The sequence below is a fragment of the Myotis davidii genome, unplaced genomic scaffold, assembly GCF_000327345.1.
Source record: "Myotis davidii unplaced genomic scaffold, ASM32734v1 scaffold395, whole genome shotgun sequence".
In the NCBI taxonomy this organism is placed as follows: domain Eukaryota; kingdom Metazoa; phylum Chordata; class Mammalia; order Chiroptera; family Vespertilionidae; genus Myotis; species Myotis davidii.
Window position 1 is genome coordinate 2100226 of NW_006287904.1, and position 26823 is coordinate 2127048.

At 45.9% G+C, this 26823-nt stretch overlaps 1 protein-coding gene across 2 annotated transcripts in view; it reads right to left on the minus strand.

Moving 5' to 3' along the window:
- Positions 1-642: 642 nt before the first annotated feature.
- GLB1 (galactosidase beta 1) overlaps positions 643-26823 on the minus strand; it is a 64729-nt gene continuing 38548 nt past the window's right edge. For both annotated transcript variants that reach the window (XM_006759602.2, XM_015561261.1), the window contains exons 11-16: positions 24286-24360; positions 21891-21980; positions 18428-18541; positions 16865-16996; positions 13731-13979; positions 643-1218 (exon numbers count right to left, since the gene is read on the minus strand). In XM_006759602.2, coding sequence (XP_006759665.1) covers positions 964-1218; positions 13731-13979; positions 16865-16996; positions 18428-18541; positions 21891-21980; positions 24286-24360 — 915 coding nt within the window. In that variant the 3' untranslated portion in view covers positions 643-963. The remainder of the gene's footprint in view (positions 1219-13730; positions 13980-16864; positions 16997-18427; positions 18542-21890; positions 21981-24285; positions 24361-26823) is intronic.

A 26823-nucleotide genomic window follows, 5' to 3' on the forward strand; every position in this document is an offset into this window, starting at 1 on the left:
CTAGTTCAGTGGTCGGCAAACTCATTAGTCAACAGACAAATATCAACAGTACAACGATTGAAGTTTCTTTTGAGAGCCAATTTTTTTAAACTTAAACTATATAGGTAGATACATTGTTATTAACTTAATTAGGGTACTCCTAAGGCTTAGGAAGAGCCACACTCAAGGGGCCAAAGAGCCGCAAGTGGCTCGCGAGCTGCAGTTTGCCAACCACTGTCCTAGTTGAACTCCCGTGGGGACACTTTGCATATTAGCCTTTTATACATATGGGTGACCCGAACTGAACATGGAATAGGACAGTGCTCAGCAATAGAGTTCTACCATGCCGGGCAGGACATGCAGATTTATGCAACACCTTGTCCCTGCACATCCATGTGTGTCCATAGCCCATGCACATATGCGTGTCTACAGATGTGTACAGGCCTGTGTTGGTGTGTGGATAGGTGCCATTGCTACATCTAAACGCACAAAAAGAGATCAACCTTTACATAGGGATCTGAGAAGCAGCAGTCCACTAGATCAAACCAAGACGATTTTCCATGCCTTTGAACCTCCGGTGAGTGAAGTGGCTTCTTCAGCCCACTCAAGTCTAGTTATGATTTAAATCAGAACCTGTAAATTAATATCTGCCCAACGTCAAAAACAGTAACATCACGAATGCAAATTTTATTTAACAAAAAGACATGATTCTTCCAAAGTAAAAATCAGAAACACCTCGAAAGCTTCCGTTCCAGCTCTTCAGGTACACTGGTGTGCTACTGGGCTACCACCCCATCACACGGCCACGGGGCCCTTGGCAGGGGTGGGCCCGTCACTGCAAGGCTACAGGGAAACCTCAGGTGGAAACGCACAAGCGGAATCTGTTTTCCAATCGAGCTCTGCAGTGAATGTTGCCACTGCAAGGGGACATGTGAGGTATGTGAAAGGCCAGGTCCCGGGCTTGAGTCATCATTCACGGTCCTGTCAGGAGTCTGGATCGGGCTGGTGTTGGAGGAGATGGCTGTAGGTCACAGCTGCACTGATAACCGGCTTGTCCACGAACTCCACGGTGCACGGTTCGGGGGGATTGGCACTGCAGGGCGCCCGCTCCAGTTCCAGCACTGCGATGGTGTTTGGGGCTGAAGTCACCAGGATGTGCTGTGGCACAAACAAGGTCATCTGGGGGCCCCGTGCTGGCCAGTAGCGACCAAGGTTAAAGCCATTAATCCACACCTGACCCTGGAGGGAGAGACAAAGAGAAACCATCAACCCCAGCTGCCCGGATCCTGGAAATCGGAACCTCGATGCACGTGGGCCTGCACGTGGGCCAGCACGTGGGCGAGCACGTGGGCCAGCCGCCAGCCCGCAGTGGCGCTCTCCCTTCACAGCCCAGGCCTGACAACCAGGCCCAGGCCAGCCTGGGTCCCAGCATTCCGCTGGGGTGACTGGCCAGGTGGGGCAGGGGCTGGGTGGGAGAGAGAACAAGTTGCCCAAACAGCCACTCCTGCTTCAGGAGAATCCATGTTTGGCCCCTCTGACTGGCTTCAGCAGCCACTCATCAGTGCTGGACGACACGGGAGGCAGTTTCGCCAAGTTTCTGCATTTCGTCCTGGGCCCTGGAGGACTGCCTGTCTCTCCACGCCAGCCTCTCCCCGACTGTTCCGCACACAGAGAACTGCCAAGCGGCCCCTGGAGGAGGTGAGCTTTCCTTCTATGTCCTCTGCTTCTAGAGGTGGGTTTTGACCACACTGTCTTCACACACCAGGTGAGCACAGGCCTGGGAACACACAGGTCCTAGGAGCTGTCCCCAAACACCCCCCCCTCCCTCCCGAGCCTGGCTGGCGTGGCGCAGTGGTTGAGCAGTGACCTATGAGCCAGGAGGTCAGAGTGTGATTCCTGGTCAGAGCACACACCCAGGATGTGGGCTCGATCCCCAGTAGGGGGTATACAGGAGGCAGCTGATCAATGATTCTCTCTCATTTGATGTTTCTATCTCTCCCTCCCTCTCCCTTCCTCTCTGAAATCAATAAAAATAAATAATTTTTTTTTAAAAAACAAAACAAAACATAAAACAACCCCCTCTCCTCGAAGGATGAGGGGCTTGTGTGAGGGAGAGATAGGGGCCCGCCCAGTAGGGTGTTTACTGCAAGTGTTGGATGGTTTTCACACCAGCATTAGGTGTGCTTCAAGGAGCAGAGGGGGCCCTACAAGCTGCAGAGACAAGTTCTGTGAGTAGCAGAAGCCGCTTCCGCTACAAAACTGAGAGCAGAAGAGAATTTCTACCAGGAGGGCTGGTGTTTGGGTGTGGCCACAGCTCCCCGTGGGTGCTAGGCCTTCCTAGTTGGCTGGACAGATGGAAGCTTCTGCCACGAAGAAAGAGCAGAGACGGGGATATCCCATACAGGAGAGAGAGGCTGTGTGGGAGAGGAAAGAAGACATAAAGGGAGAAGGAAGGAAGGGAGGAAGAAGTAAGTAAATCATTCCCCACCGTGACCCAAATACAGACGGTCCTCAATTTAGGATGGTTCAACTTTAGGATTTTTTGGCTTTACGAACTGTGCAAAAGCGATATGTATCATAAATTACCCAATATATTATTATAAAATGGGCTTTGTGTTAGATGATTTTGCCCAACGGTAGGCTACTGTAAATGTTCTGAGCTCATAGGTTAAGCTATGATGTTCGGTCGGTGAGGTGTATTAAATGCATCTTCCACTTACAATATTTTCAACTTACGACGGGCCTATTGTAACCACATTGTAAATGAGGAACACCTGTATTTTGGGGGCGAAACCCTGGAGGAGGCTGGACCATGGCTGTCCCCTGCTGCGCCCCGATCCCCAGCATGCTCCATGTCACAGCTGCGGTCACTCACCTTAGAGCTACTCAGCTTTGAGTATTTGTTCAGCCTCCAGGTGTCTCCTTTATTCAAGCTCCCTCTGAATTTCCTAGCTGGATTCCAGTCTTAGACCCACCCCTTCCTGGCTCCTCCCATTCCTGTGTAAGGCTTACTCCTAGTGCATACTCCTAGTGGCCCCACCTCCCAGACTACACTGGCTGAAGGACATCATCTCAAACTGTCGCTCCTAGTTATTGATCAAAGTTGCTATTATCCTTCTCCTAATTACTGCCTTAATTCTGGACACTACATCATCTGTTCTAGTTATTTTTTCCCGTGGCCCATTTTGAGTTTTTGGCTGCCACATGGACTCTGCCTCCTGACTCACCTGAACGAGTCTCCAATGTGGAGGTGGAATGTCTCTCACCGTCCCTCTAACTTGCCCCAAACTCAGGGTTACATCTTCTCAGGCATTGGTTATGAACTATGAAATTATGAAGCTATAAACTTCTTCAGGGCAACCTTTGCCCCCACTCTCAGCTTTCTTTTTTTAAGGTCATTTTTTTTTTTACATTTTTTATTGATTAAGGTATTACAAATTCGTCTTTATCCCCCCATTGTCCCCTCATCCCCCCAGTTTTGCCCTCACCCCCTGCTGTCTGCGTCCATTGCTTACGCTTATATGCATGCATACAAGTCCTTTGGTTGGTCTCTCCCCCTTACCTCCCACCCTCCCCCACTCTCAGCTCTTAACAGAATGTGCATTAAATGATGTTTATGGCAGTTTGGCTGCCCTTCCAAGAGAGGGGGATGAAGCATTTAGAAAGAACAGGCCATAGGCCCGTAGCGTGGAGTCACCACCATTCAACAGAACTTTCGGCAATGATGGAGTGTTCTCTGCTGCCCAACAGAGCAGCTGAGTGCACTTGAGAGTGGCTACTGAGCACCTGAAATGTGGTTTGTGGGAAGAAGGAATAGAATTTCCCCTTTCACTGATTTAAATTTAAAGGTAAATAGCCACAAGTAGCTGGTGGCTACCATCCAGCTGAGGTATGGTGGAACGCATGTCGTTTCATGACCAGACCACAATCTCTCCGCTTCTCTCACCCCCAACTGCCAGCCTTCGAGAGCAAGTCAAAACCAATGCTGTCTGAGTCTCCTCACAGGTCTCCCGACTTCCTCTATTAACTGTAGAACCCCAGGCTCCACATAGCAGCCAAGTGAGAATCGGGTGATTTCTTGCGTTCCTGCTTCTTACCTCATCACCCTGTCTTTGCCACTCTGCCCCTTGCTCACGCAGCTGCCCCTGATCTTGTCCCCATCCCTTTTACACACCAAATGCTCTCTGTCACTGTTCCCCCAGACCTGAAGCCTTCTGATGGCTCAGGTCTCCGTCCATCACCACCTCTTCAGCGAGAAGGGTCATGGACACCGTCCTTAGGACTGGGCCTCCCATTCCAAGTCACTCACCACCCCTTTACTCCCTTCTTTTTTCCCCCTAGTTATTGTCACCGTTGGGTATTTGCATCCTTTGTCTGAGTAGTGGGTTATCAGCTATTTCCAGCATGGGCTCTATAAGGGAAAGGCTTTGTCCATCTTGTCCAAGGTGAGATTCTCAGCACAGTGATTTCCATCGACACCTAGCGGCACTCAGTAGATAATACCCAGGCTGATCATGCCTCCTGAGAAAAGACTCACCTACAAGGAGACACGAAGCCCTCCTGAAAGAATGCTCCATGTTCCTCTGCTCCTGGCTTACGAGTTTTAGAGAACAGTGTTTACTGGAAGGAAAATGAAATATCTGCACTCCTTGACTAGCACTGTGTTTTTAAAAAATATATACATATTCTGAATTTCGTTTCTCTTTAAGAAATCATGCTGAAGCTACTGGTGGAGGCGGGAGTATGCACATGTTGGTAAATGCCATTTAAAAGTAGACACACTCATGCCTTAGCTGGTTTGGCTCAGTACATGGAGCATTGGTCTGCGGACTGAAGGGTCCTGGGTTCGATTCCAGTCAAGGGCACAGGCCTGGGTTGCAGGCTCGATCCCCAGTAGGGGCCGTGCAGGAGGCAGCCAATCAATGATTCTCTGTCATCACTGATGTTTCTATCTCTCTCCCTCTCCCCTCCTCTTTGAAATCAATAAAAAAAAATATATTTAAAAATAATAAAAGTAGACACCCTCGGAAATAAATATAGTGCGCGCACAGGGCCAAGCCTCTGTAGCGTGAACCTCGGTGGCTTCTGGGGCTTCCCGGGGCTGTCCCAGCTAATATTTCCATGACAGTGTCTGACTTTCTCTGACCATAGCTTGACCCTTGGCAGACTTCCCCTCTTTGCTATTATTACTAAGGTGATAATAGAATAAATGTTAGGTTCCAGGAAATGGATGACCTACTTCATTAATCAGACAGATATGTCAGTTTTAAATTCTTTAGATAAATCAATCCTCTCATACAAACTTAAAGCGAATGTTCCAATGCTGTTTTAAGTCACAGTTTAAAACTTTTCTAATTTGGCTAAGAGTTCATTTAAAAAACATCAAACTCGGATCCAAGGTTGATTTTGTCACACTCTGAGAGAAGACATGCAGACCCTCGGAGAACTTAAAATGGGAAAGACACAGGTCCATTTCTCAAGGTTAAAGGGCCCTCACCACACACAATTCATGAGTAACTGTCATGCTAACTTGGGAGAAAGAAAAACATTTTTTAAAAAGGAAAAATAGTGAAGGGCTTGCTTAGATAAGATGTTAAATAAATGTCACTGCAGTATACAGGGAAAAAAATGAAAAATCTTCTTCCCTCCAACCCAAGGGGGTCTGCAGCTGATGCAAACCACACCTCTTGGCTTCCTCTTTGATCTCACAGTAATAACGTTAAGTAGCTTTATGGTTTCTCTGTATTTTAGACCTAAACAGAACGGAAGCCATGGAAACCTACAGCATTAGCATAAAAGCTACATCACTTCCTCCCCTCACAGAATCCCAAATATAAATTCCTTTCCTTCGCGACTCCCAAAAGCCCCATTTCTTGACCCCTTCTATGGAGTACCTTCCCTAACAGTCATGGTACCACCTTACATATCTGGACCAAAGCTAAGAACTGCTGAGGGAAAACTGCCTCCCGGCAGCCATATAATATTTGTTACAAAGTCCATCCACTAAAAACTGTGGGTCTCGCTCCTTCACTCAGAGCCTACCTACTCCTGCTTACACACCATTTTCACAAGTTTTAGTTACTGAATTAATATACATTTATAGACATCAATCTGATTATCTAGTTTCCAAGTTCATAGGACTTGTGACAAGAAACAACAAATGAGATGGAAATGGTAGCGGGTAAGAATAACTAAATCAGGCCAGGAAAGTTTAAAAAGCATATCAAATTCAGAATGAAAGTAGGGTCAGAGAGTACCAAGACCGGTGGCAGACTGCAAAAATGACCACAATTCTCTGCAGCTCCTCCTGTCAGGAGTCAGAATCTGCTTCTCCATCCCTTGGGCCAAGACGGTCTAATGACTTGTACAGGCCCAAGAACATGGAAGAAGTGGCATATGAATTCTAACCTGAGCCTTAAGAAGCCGCACACGTTTGTAGTCTTTCTTTGAATCCGGCCAGTCACCAGGTGAACAAGCCTCGAATGGCTCACAGGACTCAGGAGAACATTTTAGTTACATTCATAGGTGTATTATAAAGGATCATGTCAGGGATGGCCAGATGGAAGAGATGCACGGGACAAGGGGGGTTGTGTGTGTGTGTGTGTGTGTGTCGGGGGGGAAGGGGGTGGTGTGGAGCTTCCAGCCCTCTTCAGGTGCACCTCCCAGCACCTGCATGTGTTCACCCACCCAGAAGCTCTCCAAATCTTCTTGTGCTAGAGTTGCTATAGATTCTCATCTCCGGCCCCCACCTCAACCCGACCCCAGAGGTTGGAGGGATGGGGCTGAAAGTTCCAACCCTCTAATCACGTAGTCTTTCAGGTGACCAGGCCTCAGGAGAGGACATGGGATTTTTGTCAGGTCTTTGTTATAAATTCTTTTATTTCATGATTCTTTAGAATTTTTTTAAAAATATATTTTTTTGATTTTTTACAGAGAGGAAGGGAGAGAGATAGTTAGAAACATCGATGAAAGAGAAACATCGATCAGCTGCCTCCTGCACATCTCCTACTGGGGATGTGCCCGCAACCCAGGTACATTCCCTTGACCGGAATCGAATCTGGGACCTTTCAGTCCGCAGGCCGACGCTCTATCCACTGAGCCAAAACGGTCAGGGCTAGAATTTTTTTTTACATTTCGAGACAAGGTGATGTTTGCCTTTAAAAAAATAAAACTGGTTTTAGTATATTTTGATTCTTCACTTTTCAAAGCATAATTCTGGTTGAGGAAAAGTGGGACAAGCCTACAAGTGGCTAAAAAAATGCAGGAAGACTCAGAGCACATTCATATTCGGCTTATCCACACCCAGCTGAAGGAGAGATAAGCAGTACAGATGCCACTGCATTGGCAGAACACCGTCAACGCCCGGCCTTATCTCAGGGAGGTTGTGGTCAGACGAGAGTTCTGGCCTGTGTCTCTTGGATACAGCAAAACGTGCCCGATCGCTTCCCACCAAAATCCCAGCTGACGTTCAGGCATTTAACCAGAAAGCCACATCCGACGTAAGCAAAGCCAAAGTGATCAGAAGAGATTTTTTATCTCATGAATCACTCTTACCAGTGGCTTCATTCACTAAATCAAGGTAGTTTCTTTACAGCAAGTGAACAGCATAAGCCAAGAGGCTGGAATGGAAGCAAGAGCCTTGTCAGGGCCGCCCTGCTGGAGGAGGGTTGGCGTGCCTGGAGATAGAGTCTTAGAAATGGTCATTGAGTCCATCCTCACCCCACCGCCCACAGCTGCCCAAGTGGTAGCTCTCCCAAAGTCAGCACTCAGCGCCCTGTGTGGAGTGGGATCTGTTCTGCGCGTGCTGATCAGGAGCTGGCCAGGGGCACCCTCAGCACCAAGGACCACTGCTCGCCAGAAAATAACAGAAAACACAGAGATGTTCCATTTTATGTCTGTTGTAGGTATGGCCTCTCATCTCAGACCTGCACAGCCAGGTCCACGAATCTGTGGATGGGCGTGCATGTGCGTGTGTGTGTGCATGCAGAAAGCCTCATTTTGATATAATTCACGGCCATACAATTTCACTCATTTAAACTGTATAGTGCAGTGGTTTTTAGTATACTACAGAGCTATGCAACTGTCACCACAATCAATTCTAGAATATGTTCATCACTCCAAAAAGATACCCTGCACCCTTTAGCAGTGAGTCCCCATCTCCAACCCAACACTCCCTTTCTCCCCTTTCCCTGCTCCAGGCAACCAGGAATCTTCCTGTGTCAATATATTTGCCAATTCTGGACATTTCATATAAGTGGAATCATACCAAATGTATGGTTTGTGACTGGCTTCTTTTATTTAACATGTTTTCAGGGTTCATCCACGTTGTACAATGTATTATTATTTTTTAAATATATAATATATATATATTGATTTCAGAGAGGAAGGGAGAAAGAGAGACCGAAACATCAATGATGAGAGTGAATCATTGACCAGCTACCTACTGCATGCCCCTTACTGGGGATGGAGCCCGAAACCCAGGCATGTGCCCTGGACCAGAATCGAACCTGGGACCCTATCCACTGAGCCAAACCAGCCAGGGCTGTACCATGTATTAGTACTTCATTTCTTTTTATTGCTGAATGATAGTCCATTATACAGATATACCACATTTTGTCTATTTAGTCATCGGTTGATGGACATTTGGTTTTTCCATCTTTTGCCAATTTGGGATAAAGCTGGTGAGAACATTTGTGTACTAGTTTTAGAGTGGACATATGGACTAGATGGACTTTGGGGTTCTGAACCCTCTGACACATTCAATAATATTGTGTATATATGTACTTTTCAAGCATGAAGGTGCAGACCATCCGTCAGACTGGTGAAACAAGTGAAGAGCCTAGAGCAGCGGTTCTCAACCTGTGGGTCGCGACCCCTCTGGCGGTCGAACGACCCTTTCACAGGGGTCGCCTAAGACCATCCTGCATATCAGATATTTACATGACGATTCATAACCATAGCAACATTACAGTTATGAAGTAGCAATGAAAATAATTTTATGGTTGGGTCACAACATGAGGAACTGTATTGAAAGGGCCAGAAGGTTGAGAACCACTGGCCTAGAGCAGTAGTCAGCAAATTCATTAGAAAACAGAGCCAAATATCAACAGTACAACAATTGAAATTTCTTTTGAGAGCTAAATTTTTTAAACTTAAACTATATAGGTGGGTATATTGTTATTAACTTAATTAGGGTACTCCTAAGCTTAGGCAGAGCCACACTCAAGGGGCCAAAGAGCTGTATGTGGCTCGCGAGCCGCAGTTTGCGACCACGGGCCTAGAGGATTAGCACAGGTTCTTCGTTGGTCTTTGAGGCCTTGTTCAATGCTGCCTGCCTTTTCACGTGGGCCTTGAAATCAGACCGACGCGGGGCTCAGGGAGCCGTTCCACCACCTACTTCCGTACCTCATACCTCTCTGAGCCTCTATCTGCTCATCTGCAAACTGGAGATAATGATAGACATCCTACCGCATGTACCACTCTTGATGTTTATGGAGATAGCATCTCTAAAGTTCTGAGCAGAAGGCCTGGGTCTGTAACTCTTGGGCATGACTTTATGATCTGGCCAAGATGAACCCCCTCTGACCTCCAAAACGTCCCCTGCTTTTCCATTTCTGCACCTTAGCTTCTATTATTCTCCCATCTGAAAATCCCTTCCCTGACAAATTCTGATGAAGGGCCTTCTGTCCTTCAGGTCTGTTTCAAGCTCCATTTGAGCCACCCAGCCCTTTCAATAATCCCTGTAACAGACATGTCCTATTTCTGATTTGCATTTCTGCAGAATTCTTTCTCTTAAGGCACTAAATTGATAGTGATTTGTGTGTGGGTCTTCTCGTTTGCTTTAGCCCTGTATCCAGCAAAGTCCCTCCTCACTCCCACCTGCTTTCTTCCCAGGGCTCAGCCACACAGGCATTTGTGCACCTTTTTAATCTAAAAGCAATTATAGCCCTAGCTGGTTTGGCTCAGTGGACAGAGCATTGGCCTGCGGACTGAAGGGTCCCGGGTTCGATTCCAGTCAAGGGCACATGTCCAGGTTGTGGGCTCGATCCCCAGTAAGGGGGTGTGCAGGAGGCAGCTGATCAATGATTCTCTTTCATCACTGATGTTTCTATCTCTCCCTCACCCTTCCTCTCTGAAATCAATTTTTAAAAATATAAAAAAAATTTTAAAAAAAGAAGCAATTACAGAGTGCCCAGGCCCAGGAGGAGGGCAGGGTGGTGAATAAGCAGGGCACTTAAAAAATCCCCTTCGTGAAGCAATTGACTCAGTGGGTGAAATCGAGGTCCTGACCTACGTGTGATGAAGCATCACGATGGAGTCCAGGTGGGGCACAGAGGGCCTCAAAGGAGGATGGGACCAGTCCTTTCCTAGACTAAGGGTCTAGGAAGGTTTCTTAGAGGAGTTCATGTCAGTCTTCACAGATGAACTAGGGGAATATAAGACACAGCAGAGCACCAAGAGGGAGAAGGGGAGAAGGAAGGAAGGGAGAGAAAGAGGGAGCAAGGGAACAAGAACAAGCCTGTTAGCTAGAGTGTACGTCCAGAGAGGGTTCTACTTTGTTTTTTTGGGTCCTGGAGACCCCAGATATCACTTCTTGGCTGCAACACAGGACTTGGCAGAGGAGAGGGGAAGGCTGACAAATGCAGGGGGAAGTATGCGAAGGGATCTTGGCCTGGAGGAAGGTGGGGAGGGGATTCAGAGCTTAGACTTCCTCCTAGAGGCCACTGGGCAGGAAGTGAGGGTGGAGGCAGAGAGATAAGAATGACAGGAAGCTGAGGGAACAAAGGAGTCACACCTGATAGCAGACAAGAAGGGTGAGTCCTCCGTGGAGGAGGTGGGAGGAAGAACAAGGTGGCCTAAGGAGAGTGGTGAAGGTTAGAAAGGCCAGCTGAGGAGGGGAAGAGACTGACCAGGGACTCCTGGGCAAGCTGAGGGTCTCTAGAGGCAGGAGAGAGTGAGAGGACTGTGGCTCTGATGAATGCACTGGAGAGGTCCCCAGTAGTCCCCCAAATACTGTGAACCAGTAAAAGCCAATGGTGGACCCAGTCAAGATGGAGGATGAACAAGGAGACAAGGGGGCCAGTGGGGTGATTGATAGCTCTTAGAAAAGGATAGTGGTGATGTCTGGACTGGATAGAAAGCAATTGCAGCCTTAATGGTGGAAAGTTTCAGGTCACCAGTAAAATCCAAGAGCAGGCTTGGGAGGCATGAGAGTTTGGGGGACAGAAACATGTGGCCAGAGAGAGGATATTAGACCTTAAAATTCCAGAGCTACGCACACCAAGATATACCATCTGCTGGATCATAAGACAAGTCTCCATATATTTAAGAAGATTGTGGAACCATCACCACAATTTAATTCTGGAACATTTCCCGTTACCCCAGAAAGAAACCCCATACCCATGCAGTCACTCTCCATTCACACCATCAGCCCCTGGCAACCATTAATCTTCTTTTTGTCTCTATCGATTTGCCTTTTCTGAACATTTCATAGAAATGGAATCATACAACATGTGCCTGGCTTTTATGCCTGGCTTCTTTTACTTAGCATAATGTTTTTCAGATTTATCCATGCATGTGTCAGTAGTCTGTTCCTTTTTACTATGAAATACTATTCTATTGTATGCAATGTGTTATTTATCCATCCATCAGTTGAAGGGCATTTGAATTATTTCCAGTTTTTGGTTATTATGAATAATGCTTCTGTCTTCATTTCACTTCTCTCAGCAGCATGAATGCCTGTTTTCCCTCCTACTTCTTGGTCTCTCCCCCCTCACTCTCTGTCATATTTGTGTCTCTCAAAGATCAGCCTTAGATCCTCTTTCCTCCTTCTGCATCCTCTTTTTTTTAAAAAAAAATATATTTTATTGATTTTTTTACAGAGAGGAAGTGAGAGGGATAGAGAGTTTAGAAACATCGATCAGCTGCCTCCTGCACACATCCCACTGGGGATGTGCCCACAACCAAGGTACATGCCCTTGACCGGAATTGAACCTGGGACCCTCCAGTCCGCATGCCGACGCTCTATCCACTGAGCCAAACCAGTCAGGGCTGCATCCTCCTTTTAGAGGACCTCATCCATCCCACATCTTTAGCAACCACTCATACGCAAATGATCTTGTATGTGTATTTCCAGCCCAGATCCCTCCTCTGAATTCCTAATACTTGGACCCAATAGCTCTCCTCCAGTATCTTCTCAGAGCTGTTCTCAAAGGCTCCTCAAACTCAGTTTGTCCAAATCCAGACTCATGAGCTCGCTGTCCCAGCCCAAGCCCTCTTCTGAAATTTCTTCTTTTGGTAAATGGTGCCATCTGTTCAGCTGCAAGTCTAAAACTAAAGAGTCATCTGGGATATGCTCTTCTCTTTAAACCCCCATGTCCAATCTATCATTACATCTTATTGACTTCAAACATCTCTCCTGCTTCAGTGGCTCTCAACATAAAGACAAAACTTGAATGTGATTTAATTGGCTAATCCAATCTGGTCTCTACTCACTCCCACTTTCTAGCCTCTTCTCTGAGCCACACTCCCTGTTCTCTGTGTTTCATACATTTTGGTCCTTCCTCACAGTTATTAACTCCCAATAGCTCCTCTTAGCACCCATTGCAGCTACAGTTTTACCACTTAATTTGGATTATTACATAATTTGGTTTTCCTCCCCAACTAGACTATAAGTTCTATGAGGGCAAGGACCATATCTGGTTTTATATACAGGGTGGGGCAAAAGTAGGTTTATAGTTGTTTGTGTGGAGGATAATTAATATATAATAATACAAAATAAACTGTTTTATATACTCACAATTGCAAACCTACTTTTGCTCCACCCTGTATTATATCCTTAGTGCCCAGCACAAAGTTTGACATGTAGTAGCCACTGAAAAAAGCTTTGTTGAATGAATAACTGAGTGATGGTTAGGTTATCTAAGATGAAAATAGGACTTGAAGTGGAGAAAGTGACAGTGAAGGAAGACACACTAATATCTCCAAAGAATGAAGGAGAGTGACTGGGTGGTAGAATAGCCAAGAAAGAGTTGAGGATCATGTAGACTAAGGTGGGTGCCCCCGGGCATGGGCTGTATGAAGGTGGGGCATTATGGGAGTATGAAGTTTGGCATGGATGAAAGAAAAACAGGCTTTCCCAGAGATTCACCCCTTTGCCTGTGCCATATTTTCTTCAGAATAAAGAGGAAATACCCATCATAATCAGTCTCCAAAGGCATGAAGTTTTCTTAGAGAAATCAGAAAAGCCATCATTCACTAAAGGAAGTCAATGAAAATGGAGCAGATGGTGCCACCTCCAAGCTGGCCATTGACTCTTGCAGATCTGCCATGGTCCCACTTCTAGGGAATGGGCAAACTAACACACAAAACCCTCCACTCCCCAAACTGCCACGAGGCATCTCACAAGCAGCTCTTTTTCTGTTTGTTTGTTTTTTTAATCCTCACCTGAGGATATTTTTCCATCGATTCTTTAGAGAGCATAGAAGGGAGGGGAGAGAGAGAGAGAAACACTGATGTGAGAGAAGCACGTTGGCTGGTTGCCTCCCACATGCCCCGACCAGGGGATTGAGCCTGCAACCGAGGTACATGCCCTTGCCTGGAATCAAACCTGAGACCCTTCAGTCTGCAGGCCGATGTTCTATCCCCTGAGCCAAACCAGCTCGACATGAGCAGCTTTCTGACTCTTTATTAAACACTAAAAAACAGATACTTGAGGCTTGAATCCAAGCACTCTCTCTGAAGACACGTACCTTGGTCCACCCAGGAAACTGGATAAAGGTATCCTGGGGCAAGTCTGGGATTCCACTGGGAATGGAGAAGTTTCCCACATAAAAGGCCGGGAGTGTATAGTTAGATGAGTGGGCACAGGCTTTGCTGCGGTAGCTTCTGTCGTTGCCATGCCAGGCACCCAGGTGGTACACAGCATTCTCGATGTCCAGCGGGAAGATCATCCAGTCTGTGAGGATACTGGAGTTGAGGGTCAGGTTAGAAATCAGACCCTGCAAAGGAGAAGCAGAGCAATGAGCTGGGGTGGGGAGGAAAAGGCATTAAGTGTCTGTGTTCCAGACCCGAGTTCCTGGGAAAAGCAAACTGGGATATGAAACACCAACAATAGTCAACGAGACTCAACCGGTGCGTACATGCAAGTGACACCGATCTGGCTGGGGAGGAAGCGCATCTCCTTGGAAAGATGTATGTTCCCCAAACCACAGCTCTCTCTCTCCTTCACAGGCCAGATGTCCCTGCAACAGTCCCTGAAAGGGGGCTGAGCTACTAGAGCTTTTAACCCCAAACCCCCAATCTTCAGAGTTTGATTCAGAGCCACTGCTAGGATGAAAGAGAAGATGGAATCTGAGGAACGCAAAAGAACATGCAGCTCATTGTGGACTGAGGGAGGGGACAGACTCTGCCTCTGACATATAACCTGGAGTAAGCAAGTCTTGACCTTGGGCTCCTGAGCAGCACCCACAAGGATGATCACATCTGAGTTCACTAAGGACTCAATGAGATACTATACATGAGAACACTGTTCCAAGACCCCCAGCAGATGCCTGAAACCGTGGGTAGCACTGAACCCTATACATACATATGTTTTCCCCTATAGATACATATATACATACATAGATACATACATACCTTTTCACTTAAAGAAAGCACTTTAGGGCTTCTCTTTGGCAAATCAGAATTGCCAGCATAAACACTTTGTGCTTGGGGGCCATTATTAAGTAAAATGAGGGTTACTTGAGCACAAGCACTGCGATACTACAACAGTAGATCTGATAACCTAGACAGCTGCTACGTGACTAACGAGCTATAGGTGCACAGCGTGGAGATGCTGGACAAAGGGATTGTTCCAGGCAGGATGGACTGGGACAGCATGAGATTTCATCACACTACTTGCAATTTAAAACTGGAATTTTCCACTTAATATTTTTGGACCATGGTTGACTGTGGGTAACTGAAATTGTAGACGGGAAACTGTGGCTGCTGGATCCGTCAAAGCATAGAAAGAGCAGCGGTGATGGTGGCAAACCTCAGAGGTGTATTCTGAAGCTGCTCTGTTTGGCCCCTGAGGGCAGGGGGCAGGTGTCGCTGGCACTGGCCACCGCATTGAAGCCTCTGCTCACAGTGCATCTAACTTCCCCTTCTTGGCCTTTTGGGGGAGAGCACCCCCATTCCCCGTGAGATCCCAAATCTGTCTCAGACATCTCTCAATAGCAAGCCTCCATGACTCACAGAGTAATTCAACAAACATTAGCCAGGCACCGGTGTGCCAGGTTCTCGGCTGGGTCCTGGAGAGCCAGAGACTACATTAGCCGTCCCGTCACTCCATGTGTCAGTGTGGCTGCTGAGAGGCAGGGAGGAAGGCCACTAATTATAGCCTCTAACAGGGTTATATTTTATTGATTTCATAGAGAGAGAGAAACATCAATGATGGGAGAGAATCACTGATCAGCTGCCTCCTGCATGCCCCCTACTGGGGACTGAGCCCACAACGTGGGCATGTGCCCTTGACCGGAATTGAACCTGGCACCCTTCAGTCCACAGGCCGATGCTCAATCCACTGAGCCAACACAGCTAGGGCACAGAGACATGTCTATTGGAGACAAAGGTGGCCCCAGCATGGCCATTCCCTAAGGCTATAATTGCCTTCCCTCTGAGCCACATAGAGAGATAGGAAAGAGCCTCAGACACTTGTCCCATCCTAGACGGGGTGGTACTGTCATTCCCTCTGTGCAGGCCTCCTCTCTTCTAGCACACGGTGAGATAGCAGAGGATGTATCTCAACATCTTTACATCCCCAAAGCACCTCACAGAGTGTGAGCTTCTCAAAGGTTTGTTGGGTAATGCTCTAAAAATATGAGTGAGAAAAACACCTGGACATGGTTAACCGGCAGAGGCGAGAGGCAGGGCAGCAAGGCTTTGCACGGTTCAAGAGTGTCATGGATTGTCCACACCCAGAAAACAGGGCAGGCCCAATGCTAAGCTGACTTTGTTGGCAAGGGAGTGCCCTTCGAAAGCTGGGTGGGTTTTATAAGCAAAGGATGAGCACAGTGCAGTGGTTTCCTCCTCCTGTTTCTTTCTACAGGATGACTGAACTCAAACACGAGGGAAGGGTTCTGTCTGCAGAGGAAAACAGGTCTGCAAAATAACCCAACTTCTAGGTTGCAAAACAAATCAGGGCAGGTTCATTCATCCAAGTTGACAAAGTGTGTGGGCCTTTGTTTTTTTAGTTGTGTGTTTTTCTGTTTTTGTTTTTGTTTTAGAGAGAGGAGAGAGAAAAACATCAATATGAGAGAGAAACATCAATGGGCAACCTCCTGCACACCCCCTTCTGGGGATCAAGCCAGCAATCTGGGCATGTGCCCTGACTGGGAATTGAACCGGCACCCTTTTGGTATGTGGGACAACACCCAACTGAGCTACACTGGCCAGGGCCAAAGTGTGTGTGCTTTTTTTTTTTTAATCCTCACTTGAGGATATTTTTCTATTGATTTTTAGAGAGAGCTGAAGAGAGAGGAAGCCCTTACCGGTTTGGCTCAGTGGATAGAGCAGACAGAAATATTGATGTAAGAAAAACACATCGATTGGTTGCCTTCTGCACATGCCCGACCAGGGCCTGGGCGGGGGAGGAGCCTGCAACCAAGGTGCATGCCCTTGACCGGAATCAAACCCAGGACCTTCCAGTCTGCAGGCCGATGCTCTATCCACTGAGCTGAACCGGCTAGGCCAGTGTGTGTGCTTTGAAGAACTGCTTCTATGTTAACTGAAGGGAAAGAATGTGAGAGCATATTTAAATAGATTTACAAAAATTTCCTCAGGTGGCTTAGGCATAGTCCTGCCAACCTTTGAACCTCACTGCCAACAGCAAGGCTGGTCCTACCTTATAATCATTGATATAATAGCCGTAGTTCACACGCCCCATGTTCTCCACCAGAAGATCCAGAGTGGCTCCAGCTTTCCCCGTTATGTTCAGAGTGGTCACGTAGTTCCGGTCAAGGACTCCCTGGGGGACCTGTGGGTTCAATGCCAAATGAGGATTACCTAAGGTGAGGGGATCGCAGAGAGGCAGCTCACTCCGTTAACTCAGCAGCATTTTCCTGCCTCGATGAGCCACCAGACTTGGGAGGAAACGCTTTGATGGCCCCTCAGTCCAAGTCACCGGCCAGGTGGCCAACTTCCTCCGATCACTGCTTTCTTTCTGATCAGCTGTGAGCCAAGGAAGGTCTAGAACAGAGGTGGGCAAACTACGGCCCGCAGGCTGGATCCTGCCCGTTTGAAATGAATAAAACTAAAAAAAAAAAAAAAGACCGTACCCTTTTATGTAATGATGTTTACTTTGAATTTATATTAGTTCACACAAACACTCCATCCATGCTTTTGTTCCGGCCCTCCGGTCCAGTTTAAGAACCCATTGTGGCCCTCGAGTCAAAAAGTTTGCCCACCCCTGGTCTAGAAAGACTGGTTTCCTCTGCTCTGGAATGTTTCCCTTCGTGTCTATTTTTAATAGAAAGGGAATGGCGGCAAAACATTCCAGGGGCGGATTCCCATCACAGGAACCTCTTCGTGTTCTCAGAGCGCAAAAGGCAGTCATAAAAACCTAGCTTCTAAACAACATGGTGAGTTGAAACAACATCAGATAAAAGCGATAAAAATCAGAGAGTTAGGTGGGGTGTTCTCACCTCAAAATACCTGATACCACGAAAATTATATAATAGAATGAACGGAAACAACAGGCATTTTAGCAACAACATATTCCTAATTTTAAAAAAAAATGAGATTTTAAAAAATTGATGTTACTGACCATAATTCACTAACACAACGCCTAGACTGAAATCCAAGAAACAAATGCCATCAGTGTACACATAATATCTTAGAAACTTGCTCCCACCGAAAATAAAGCCGCGGATGACACTGGAATGGAAATATTTTAATTTGAAATCTTCTGAACCAGTGTTCTTGGTTAGGAAACTCTCTCTGTGTCTTCTTTCACATGAATGCTTCACTGAGGGGAATGGAAACCCTAACATATCTTTGTTATGAAACAAAGTTCTTTGTGGATTGTAGCTGTAACGGTCATGAGCAATCCTTCTTCAGAATATTATTTTTCATAAATGAGTCACCCCTCTGTTGTACACAAAACGGACCCCGTCCTCCAGAAGCCGAGAAGACATGGGATGGCCTTGGGCTGGGGGGGCCAGAAAGGTTTCCGACAAGGTGGGGCCCTGGGGAGGGGCCTCCAGGTTAAGAAGGGTAAGGGGGTGTATCAGGCAGATGGAGCACGAGGGAGGCCATGTCAGCAAATGAGGGGCACAGTTGAGGGGCAACAAGAAGAGGGGCAGAACCTAAGGTTGAAAAGGAGGACAGAGGTCTCCAATGCCATGATCCCAAGTGCAGACCACACATCCCCAGTGCGGCGGACACACCGTCCAGAGGCCACTCTTACCCCATCCACGGAGACGTAAGCCCGGTCGTGGACGCCCCTGCGGGGTGAAGAGAGAGGGGTTGGCTTGCTGCAGTCTTCAGGAAGTGTTGTTCGGTACAGCACAAACCCAAAATACTGGTGAGAAAAGGATGAAAGACAAATCCATCACTTTTGCAATTCGTTTTAGGAGAACTTGGTCACCCTCGATCTGAGTGTAAGTGATGCTCCTAAAACCATAAGGAATTGAAATGCTTCCTCCGCCTCTGGGGAAAATTCAATCTGAAAGAAGGGAACTGGCTTGAGTTATTTGTTTGTTTGTTTATTTATGTTAATTCTCACCAAGGATATTTTTTCCATTGATTTTTTTAGAGAGAGTGGAAGAGAGGAAGAGAGAGAGAAACATCGAGGTGAGAGAGACACATTGGTTGCCTCCTGCATGCACCCTAACCAGGGCCGGGGATCGAGCCTGCAACTGAGCTGTATACCCGTGACCGGGAATCAAACCTGAGACCCTTCGGTCCATGGGCCGACTTTCTAATCACTGAGCTAACCCAGTTTTTAGATCCCAGAATAACTATCACAGAAGTAAACTTCAGGGAACCCTGAAGAGTCTTTCATCCAACATCCTTTTCCACATGAGGAAACGGGACCCTGGAATGTGTTCAGTGACTTGCCCTGAATCACTGAAGGGAATCCTGTCCCATACATCGAAGGTTACTTATGGAATCTCAAAAAACAAAACAAAGAAACAAACAAAGGAGACAAATAACAACAACGCCAAGAATGTTCGGTAAATCATTCTCCAGGTTCTTGGGCTAAATCTGCTCTAACATACAAAACAAGAGTCAATCAGAAACTGTGTAAGGTGGAGGAGTGGGGGAAACGGAGATAGTGAGCAATGGGTGCAGCCTGCTGCCAAGTCAGAAAAGACTTTTAGGTGCTGGTATCCCTGCTCCAAAGGGAGGCCCCAAACGGTCAGCCTCAGCAGCAACAGCACCCACGGCCCGGAGGGACCTGCCTGCTGTGGACATTAGCCAGGGTGAGCGGGACCAAACCCTAGGTCAGTGGAAAGAATCCACATCCAAATCCTTCAGGGACCAGAGACAAAGTTCCTCACTTCCAGGGCCCAGCAAGCAAGGACGTGCACCTCGGGCCAGAGGAAAGGTGATTTGGAGGAGCTGAAAACAGTGTTAACCATGTTCCTGTGTTGCAGGAAAGGCCTGAACTCAAGAAATGCCCCTGGTGTCGCCACTGAACCTTCAAGAACGCCTCCCTTGGACCCCAAGTCTCCATCTGTCTCTTGTAAGTCTTAACCCTGAGACTGGGGAAAACGGGGAGGCTTCCTAGGGGGGGAGCGGAAGCTGCGATGCTCCCCACAAAGGTGGAGCTGAGGCCTCCGAGGCTGGGGGTGGGGGTGTACCAGGTGGCACCCCACTCCCCGCAGCTGTGGCCTCCATGGGTTTCGTTGGAAATAAACACGTGTGGGCTTGCCCCAGACCTGAACCAGCCAGGGCTCAGGGCACCCACCCAATCCGAGAGCGCTGCCTTGGTCCAAGATCAGAAAGCAGAGGGGCCTGAGAAAGAGCAGTGTGAGTGTCTATACATTAACCTGGAGCTCATGTCTCAGGGGGCAGCTGCTCTAGGGTCCGTGTCTTCTCCTATGTGCTCCAGGCCCTGCCAGGTGGAAAGGGGATGTTCTGATTTATAGCTGGAGACATGACCACACAGGCAATGCGTGCTCAAATTAGAGAAAGAACTCTACCCCATGTGAATGAAAAACTAGGGGGTGGGGGACCTTAATCATTCATTTTATTTATCACACACCAGAGCTGTTGGCATAAAACATTCGTGTAAAATTTCACAAGTGTAAAAATAGTCACCGGTAAGACATTCTTGTAAAACTTGTGAAGCGTTCCAAGTGTAGGAATAGTAACTGAAGGCAAAAACACACTAGACTAAGATCAGATTTGCTATGATTCTATCATCTTATCGTTCAGACACCTTCCAGAAGGCAATCGATACAGAAAATCAGATGGGTGGACCCCATTCAAAAAAATGGGGCTGAGATCCTAACTGAGTGATCAAACTTAGCAATAGTAACAAAGGGACAAGTTGACCTCATGGGCACCCTGAGGACACATCACCTTTGTCGTGTTTGTGCCAAAAATGTTTTGCTGAATCGAATTAGTGAAGGGCAGTCTACCAAGCAACTGGTCTGAACTCTTCAAAACGTTCATGTGACGAGAGAGAGAGAAAAGAAAGACTTAGGAACTGTTCCTGATAGGACTAAAGAGGCTTTGTCACTAAATGTAATTCATGATCCTGGATTGGAAAAAGATAAGCTATAGAGGACATTATTGGCATAACCAGGGATACGTGACTATGGAAGGTCTATTAGATAACTGGATTGCATTAATATCAAATTTCTTAAGTATGATCATTATGTTGTGGTCCTGTAGGATAATGTCCTTTTTCTTTAAAGATACATGCTGTAGTATCTAAGGGTGAAGTGTCATGAGGGTGACAACTAACTCAAATGGTAAAAAAAAAAATAAACAAAAGAAAACAACCAAACCAGCAGTTGATGACATATACACACAGTAAGATAAAGCAAGCAAAGCAAATGTTACCACGTGGTAAGTCTAGGTGGAAGCTATATGGGTGCTGGTTGTACTATTCTTGCAACTCTTCTAGATTTGAAATTTTCCAAAACAGAAAGTTGGAAAAGCTCTTAAAGATGGGGCAGCGCCTAGAGCAGTGGTTCTCAACCTTCTGGCCCTTTAAATACAGTTCCTCATGTTGTGACCCAACCATAAAATTATTTTCATTGCTACTTCATAACTGTAATGTTGCTACTGTTATGAATCGTAATGTAAATATCTGATATGCAGGATGGTCTTAGGCGACCCCTGTGAAAGGGATGCTTGACCACCAAAGGGGTCACGACCCACAGGTTGAGAACTGCTGGTCTGGAGATTAAACACACATAAAGACAGACAGACAGACACACACACACACACACACACACACAGTGCCTGCTTTCTGTTCCCTTCAAAAGCCAAAAAAAGAATCTCAAAGAACTTAATCTAGTAAGAACACCGTCCTTACACTTTGCTACCTAAGGACAAATAACTAAGTTGTCGTTTCTGAGTATAAAATAGCGGATTCCCAACTGGTACCTAGTAATAAAGATTAATTAGATGAGAAGTGCACTCAATGTATAGCTTGGGCAGAATCATGCTGAAGCAGGTTGAGCTACAACTTATTTGAGTGAGAATAAGAAACAGGGGGAACGTAGGACAGATTGGGCTAATGTGCAATATCACAGCTACAGAGATCCCAGGGCTCTGCTGCTCGATTCCGTGGGTCTGACTTAGCCGCTTACTGTTTTGGTCCCTGTGCTCAGAACAGACACTGCAGGGCAGGGCAGAACACACATTTTCCCAAGTAGAAGGAAGGTGAAGCATTACCTTTGAAGGCCTACCTGTTTCACCTGGATAAATGTCAAGGGATAAAGGCTTTTGACAGGCCCCGCGGGACACAGAACGTTCAGAGCTTCCTCCACTGTCTTTAACTGGAAAGAAACAAAAGCAGCGTTCACTCACTGCCGCCCCTGCCTGGTCATCGGAATGGAGAATGTCATTTGCAAATTATCCACGTTACAGTGAGTTTGGCCAAACCCCGAAATAAACCTAACTGGTTCAAATCCCACTCAGTCCTGTTCCCCAGTCACCTTTAACCATCTCTCGCAGTTCCCTAACTTCTGATGGAAAGTAACTGATGGGAATCTTAAGAAGGGTTTCATACATACCTGCTTGCAAGTACAACCTCCTGTATAGAAAAGGCCCTTAAAATAAATGAAAACCGAGGCTCGAGGCTGCCTCCTCTGAAGCCTCCCCCGGCACTCCTGAGGGAAGTAACCCGACTGCGCCCTCTGAATCTGTCGACAGCACACCTTCGGTATCATTTGCCAGTTGGATCCCTTTACAGACTATCACCACCCCAATGCCCAGTACAGAGGAGCCACTCAATAAATACACACATTCAATCCAAACGATTGTGTATTCTTGCAACGCAGGATGCTCATTCCGGTGCAAGAACAACAATGATAACAGCTACCCAACAATGGGTGCCTAGCGAACTCCAGGGGAGGCAGGACTGGACCCACACACCTCACTGAATCCTCACAACTACCCAGTGAGGCAGGCATTCTTGTTAGGGTACCTAGTAATAACGATTAGTAATAAGCTCACTGGAGCAATGGCAAAGCCAGGATGTGCAGGTAGGTTTGGCTCCAAACCCAGGACTCTGCATGGCACGGCACTGGTTAGGAATTGTATAAGCACTTCCCATGGTTACCTTGCTGATGTGCAGCACCGAGGGAAAAATATCTTCAGTACAATTCTATCCATTCCGCCACTCACAAGGACGTTTTCCCACTTGGACAACTCAACTCACGGGACAAGTTTTTGGCCTACATCACTATGTTCTACATACATTTAATTCGGTGAGATGCAGGTTTGCTCTCTTCAATATTAACAAGGAAAAGCCATTTCTGCTCACACAATTTTCTTTCACAGAATGTGCTTTGGGTACTGAGCCAGATCTGTTTTAACGACGTTGTATGAAACAGTTGCAGTTATTTTCTGTTGCATTAAAAAAAAAAAATCCTCCTGGCTCTAAACTCCACAAACGAACTTTTCCTCAAGTAGCAATGGCAGTGAAGGAGCAGAAGATGCTCCCTTTACAAGTGTGATTCTCGTTTGATTAATCTAACGAAAGATGCCTATCAGGCAGGGAGACCGGCCACGTCCTCTGTAGAATGTAACACACGCATCTGACGCTAGGTGGAAAAAGTTACAAGAACTCAACCCACCATAATATCAAAGGGCTTCATGAATGGAAAAATCATACAATCATGTTTGGTATTTGGCTTAAAGATAAAAATGTACGATGCTATTTTAGAATATCAAGATTCTTAAGAAATATGCAATTGTTCATGTTTTTTTCTCTCTTGCTTGTGAGTTATCACATGTAGGAGTTAGGGATTATAAAAGGGGAAAACCTGAAGACACAGATGGTCAAAACAAACTGACTTGCCCTAACCGGTTTGGCTCAGTGGATAGTGCGTCGTCAGCCTGTGGACTCTGGGGTCCCGGGTTCAATTCCGGTCAAGGGCATGTACCTTGGTTGCAGGCACATCCCCAGTGGGGAGTGTGCGGGAGGCAGCTGATCAGTGTTTCTCTCTCATCGATGTTTCTAACTCTCTATCCCTCTCCCTTCCTCTCTGTAAAAAATCAATAAAATATATTTAAAAAATACAAACTGACTTTCGCTTACGTCAGCCCTGACTATTAAACGTAACCTCTCTTCCTTTTCTCTTTTCCTGGAATAAAATGTCCCTAACTCTTATTTATGATTGATTTCTGGCTTTTCCCCCGGATGTCTCATTTACCATATAAACTACAGACCACAAAAACTGATTTTGAGATGGGAGTGTGTAATTAGGGCAAAGCCCTATCAAAATGTCTGTAGCTTTTGAGAACCCCCTCAGATAATAAGTGAATTATAAAAAGGAATCTCACCAGCCATAGCAACAAGGTGTCATGTTATTCCCACAAAGGATCCCGAGACTGCTTTGGGCAACTGATAAGGGAACCAAAACCACTTGTATGATCTAGAACACCTCTCTACTCCTGCTCATGCCCATCTGCTCACCCAGTCAACACGCTTTCTCAGAAACACCATCTTCCCCATCAGTCTCACAGAAAACAAATTCACAGAAAAATAATGAACCGGCTCCCCAGCATAACACTTTCACTGACTTCTAAATTCCATTTCCTCACTTTCAATGTTTCTGTTATTTTTTTTTTTCTTACCTTTTTCAGAGCAACTTTTCCATATGCAAACTTTGGTGTGGACGGAGGGATAGGGCCTTCCGGTACGTTTTCAAACTGTAAACCAGAGTGAAAAAAAAAAAAAAGACAGAAAAGAAAAGGAGCTGTTAAGCCCTCAGAAACATATTTAATTCATTTTTAAATTAAAATTTTAATTCATTTTTCCAAAGGAGGGTCAAAGACGGAAACCACAGTGCCAGTGATGTTTTGGAAAGGCAAAGGAATAAAAGACTTTCTTCCAGGACAGGATCCGGGTAAGGTTTTACTTCCAAGTGTGTGTCCGTGTATGTCTGTGTTTTCAGCTCTAGGACTCATCCAAGTCACTATAGAACAAAGACTTCAAAACAGAGAGCAAACACAAGTAGAGAGAATGAGGGTGGCGGCAGAAAACCGGAGTTGGGGAAGAAAAGGAAAAAGGTACAGCAACTGAAGGGAGGGAACCTAGATAGAGTAGGACAAATATTTTTTGTAGATTAAATCAAATTGGTAGGTTAAAATTTTGTATCAATGTTAAAATTGCCATGGTTACATAAAAGCATATTCCGACCTATTCTTATGAAATATACACTAAAGTGTTTAGGGATAAAGGGTCATGATAGATGCAATCCTTCAATGGTTTAGAAAATATAAGAGGGAGGCAGGGGTAAATGATGAAGCAAATAGAGTGAAATGTTGACATGGGTGAATCTGGGTGAGAAATACACAAGTGCTCTTTGTACAATTTTCATTCTTGAAACTTTCAAGTAAGTTTTAAAATTTTTATGAAGTTATTTTTAAATTAAAAAAAACCTAAAAATAACAAAACTCTATTAAATATGTGTGCATGCAGGAAATATGGGTCTAAATCCTAGGTCTTAGCAAGGTCTAGGTACATCTGGCATCTCCAAGTCGATTGCATTATGATCTTTCAGGATCCTTACATTTCTTTCTTTCTTCTTGTTTACCTTTTTAAATAGTAATTTTTTAAAAAGAAGAGGATAAAGGACTGGTTAAGGAAAAGCAATAGTCTCCTGACTCACTACTTTATTAGTTATATTTTTCAGAGGAAATCATTTACAAATCATTTACTTGTACCTAGTTTTGCTTCTTTTGGTCTCTAAATAATATACTTATCTGCAATTTCTTGTTAGATGCATTTTTTAAATGTTTTTTTATTAAGTTTGGAGAGAGGAAGGGAGAGGGAGACAGAAATATCGATGATAGAGAAACATCAACATCCATCAGCTGCCTCCTACACGCTCCCTGCTGGGGATTGAGCCCACAATCTGGGCATGTGCCCTGATCAGGAATTGAACTGGCAACCTCCTGGTGCATGGGTCAATGCTCAACCACTGAGCCACACCAGCCAGGCCTGTTAGATCCATTTAAAATATCATTTCTTCAAAACATGAGAATTTAGCTCAGTTGTACTATTAACTCCTCTTAACTCCTTTTCTTGTCAACATGGCCTTATCACCATTTTCAGTTTCTTTACTGGTTAGCTCTGCAGATTTAAGTAACATCTATACCTTTGTTTCTTAGTTCCATCAATTAAGATTATCCTTTGCCCTGACCGATTTGGCTCAGTGTATAGAGCGTCAGCCTGCGGACTGAAGGGTTCCGGGTTTGATTCCAGTCAAGGGCACGTACCTTGGTTGCGGGCGCATCCCCAGTGCGGGGTGTGCAGGAGGCAGCTGATCGATGTTTCTCTCTCATCAATGTTTCTGACTCTCTATCCCTCTCTCTTCCTCTCTGTAGAAATCAATAAAGTATATTTAAAAAAAAAAGATTATCCTTTGTGTCCACACTTTAAGACAAGGCTATTTACATCCTTCCCTGAGCTCTCCTCCCTACTCCAGTCTCCAAAACCATCAGCTATACTTTCACATTGTCAAGGTTAAAACAGTCTGTGCGGTGGCCATAGGTCCTTGCTTTATCTGTATACTGACTCAAAATTCAAAATCAATCATTCTTTTATGACTCAGTCATAAAAAAGAATGAAATTTTGCCATCTGAAACAACATGAATGGACCAGAGGGTTCACCCTCGAGGTCAAAGTGTTAACCATGTCTGGTTGAGTTTACCCACACCAAAGAGAGTAACTTACAAAATGCAAATGTCATGAGCTTTGTCATGCCTTCAAGAGTCATATGCAGCCCTAACCGGTTTGGCTCAGTGGATAGAACGTCAGCCTGCAGACTGAAGGGTCCCAGGTTCGATTCCGGTCAAGGGCATGTACCTTGGTTGTGGGCACATCCCCAGTAGGGGGTGTGCAGGAGGCAGCTGATCGATGTCTCTCTCTCATCGATGTTTCTAACTCTCTATCCCTCTCCCTTCCTCTCCGTAAAAAATCAATAAAATATATTTTTTTAAAAGAGTCATATGCAAAGGGTCCCTGAAGCTTCTACCACTAAGCAGGGGCTTGTTCAGCCTGGTGGGAAATTATCATCCCTGGGAGTCCAGGTCAGGGAAAGATATTGTCCATCACCACCCAACTAACTCTGGAAACGGATTAAAGAAGAGATACATTCCACTCTGTAA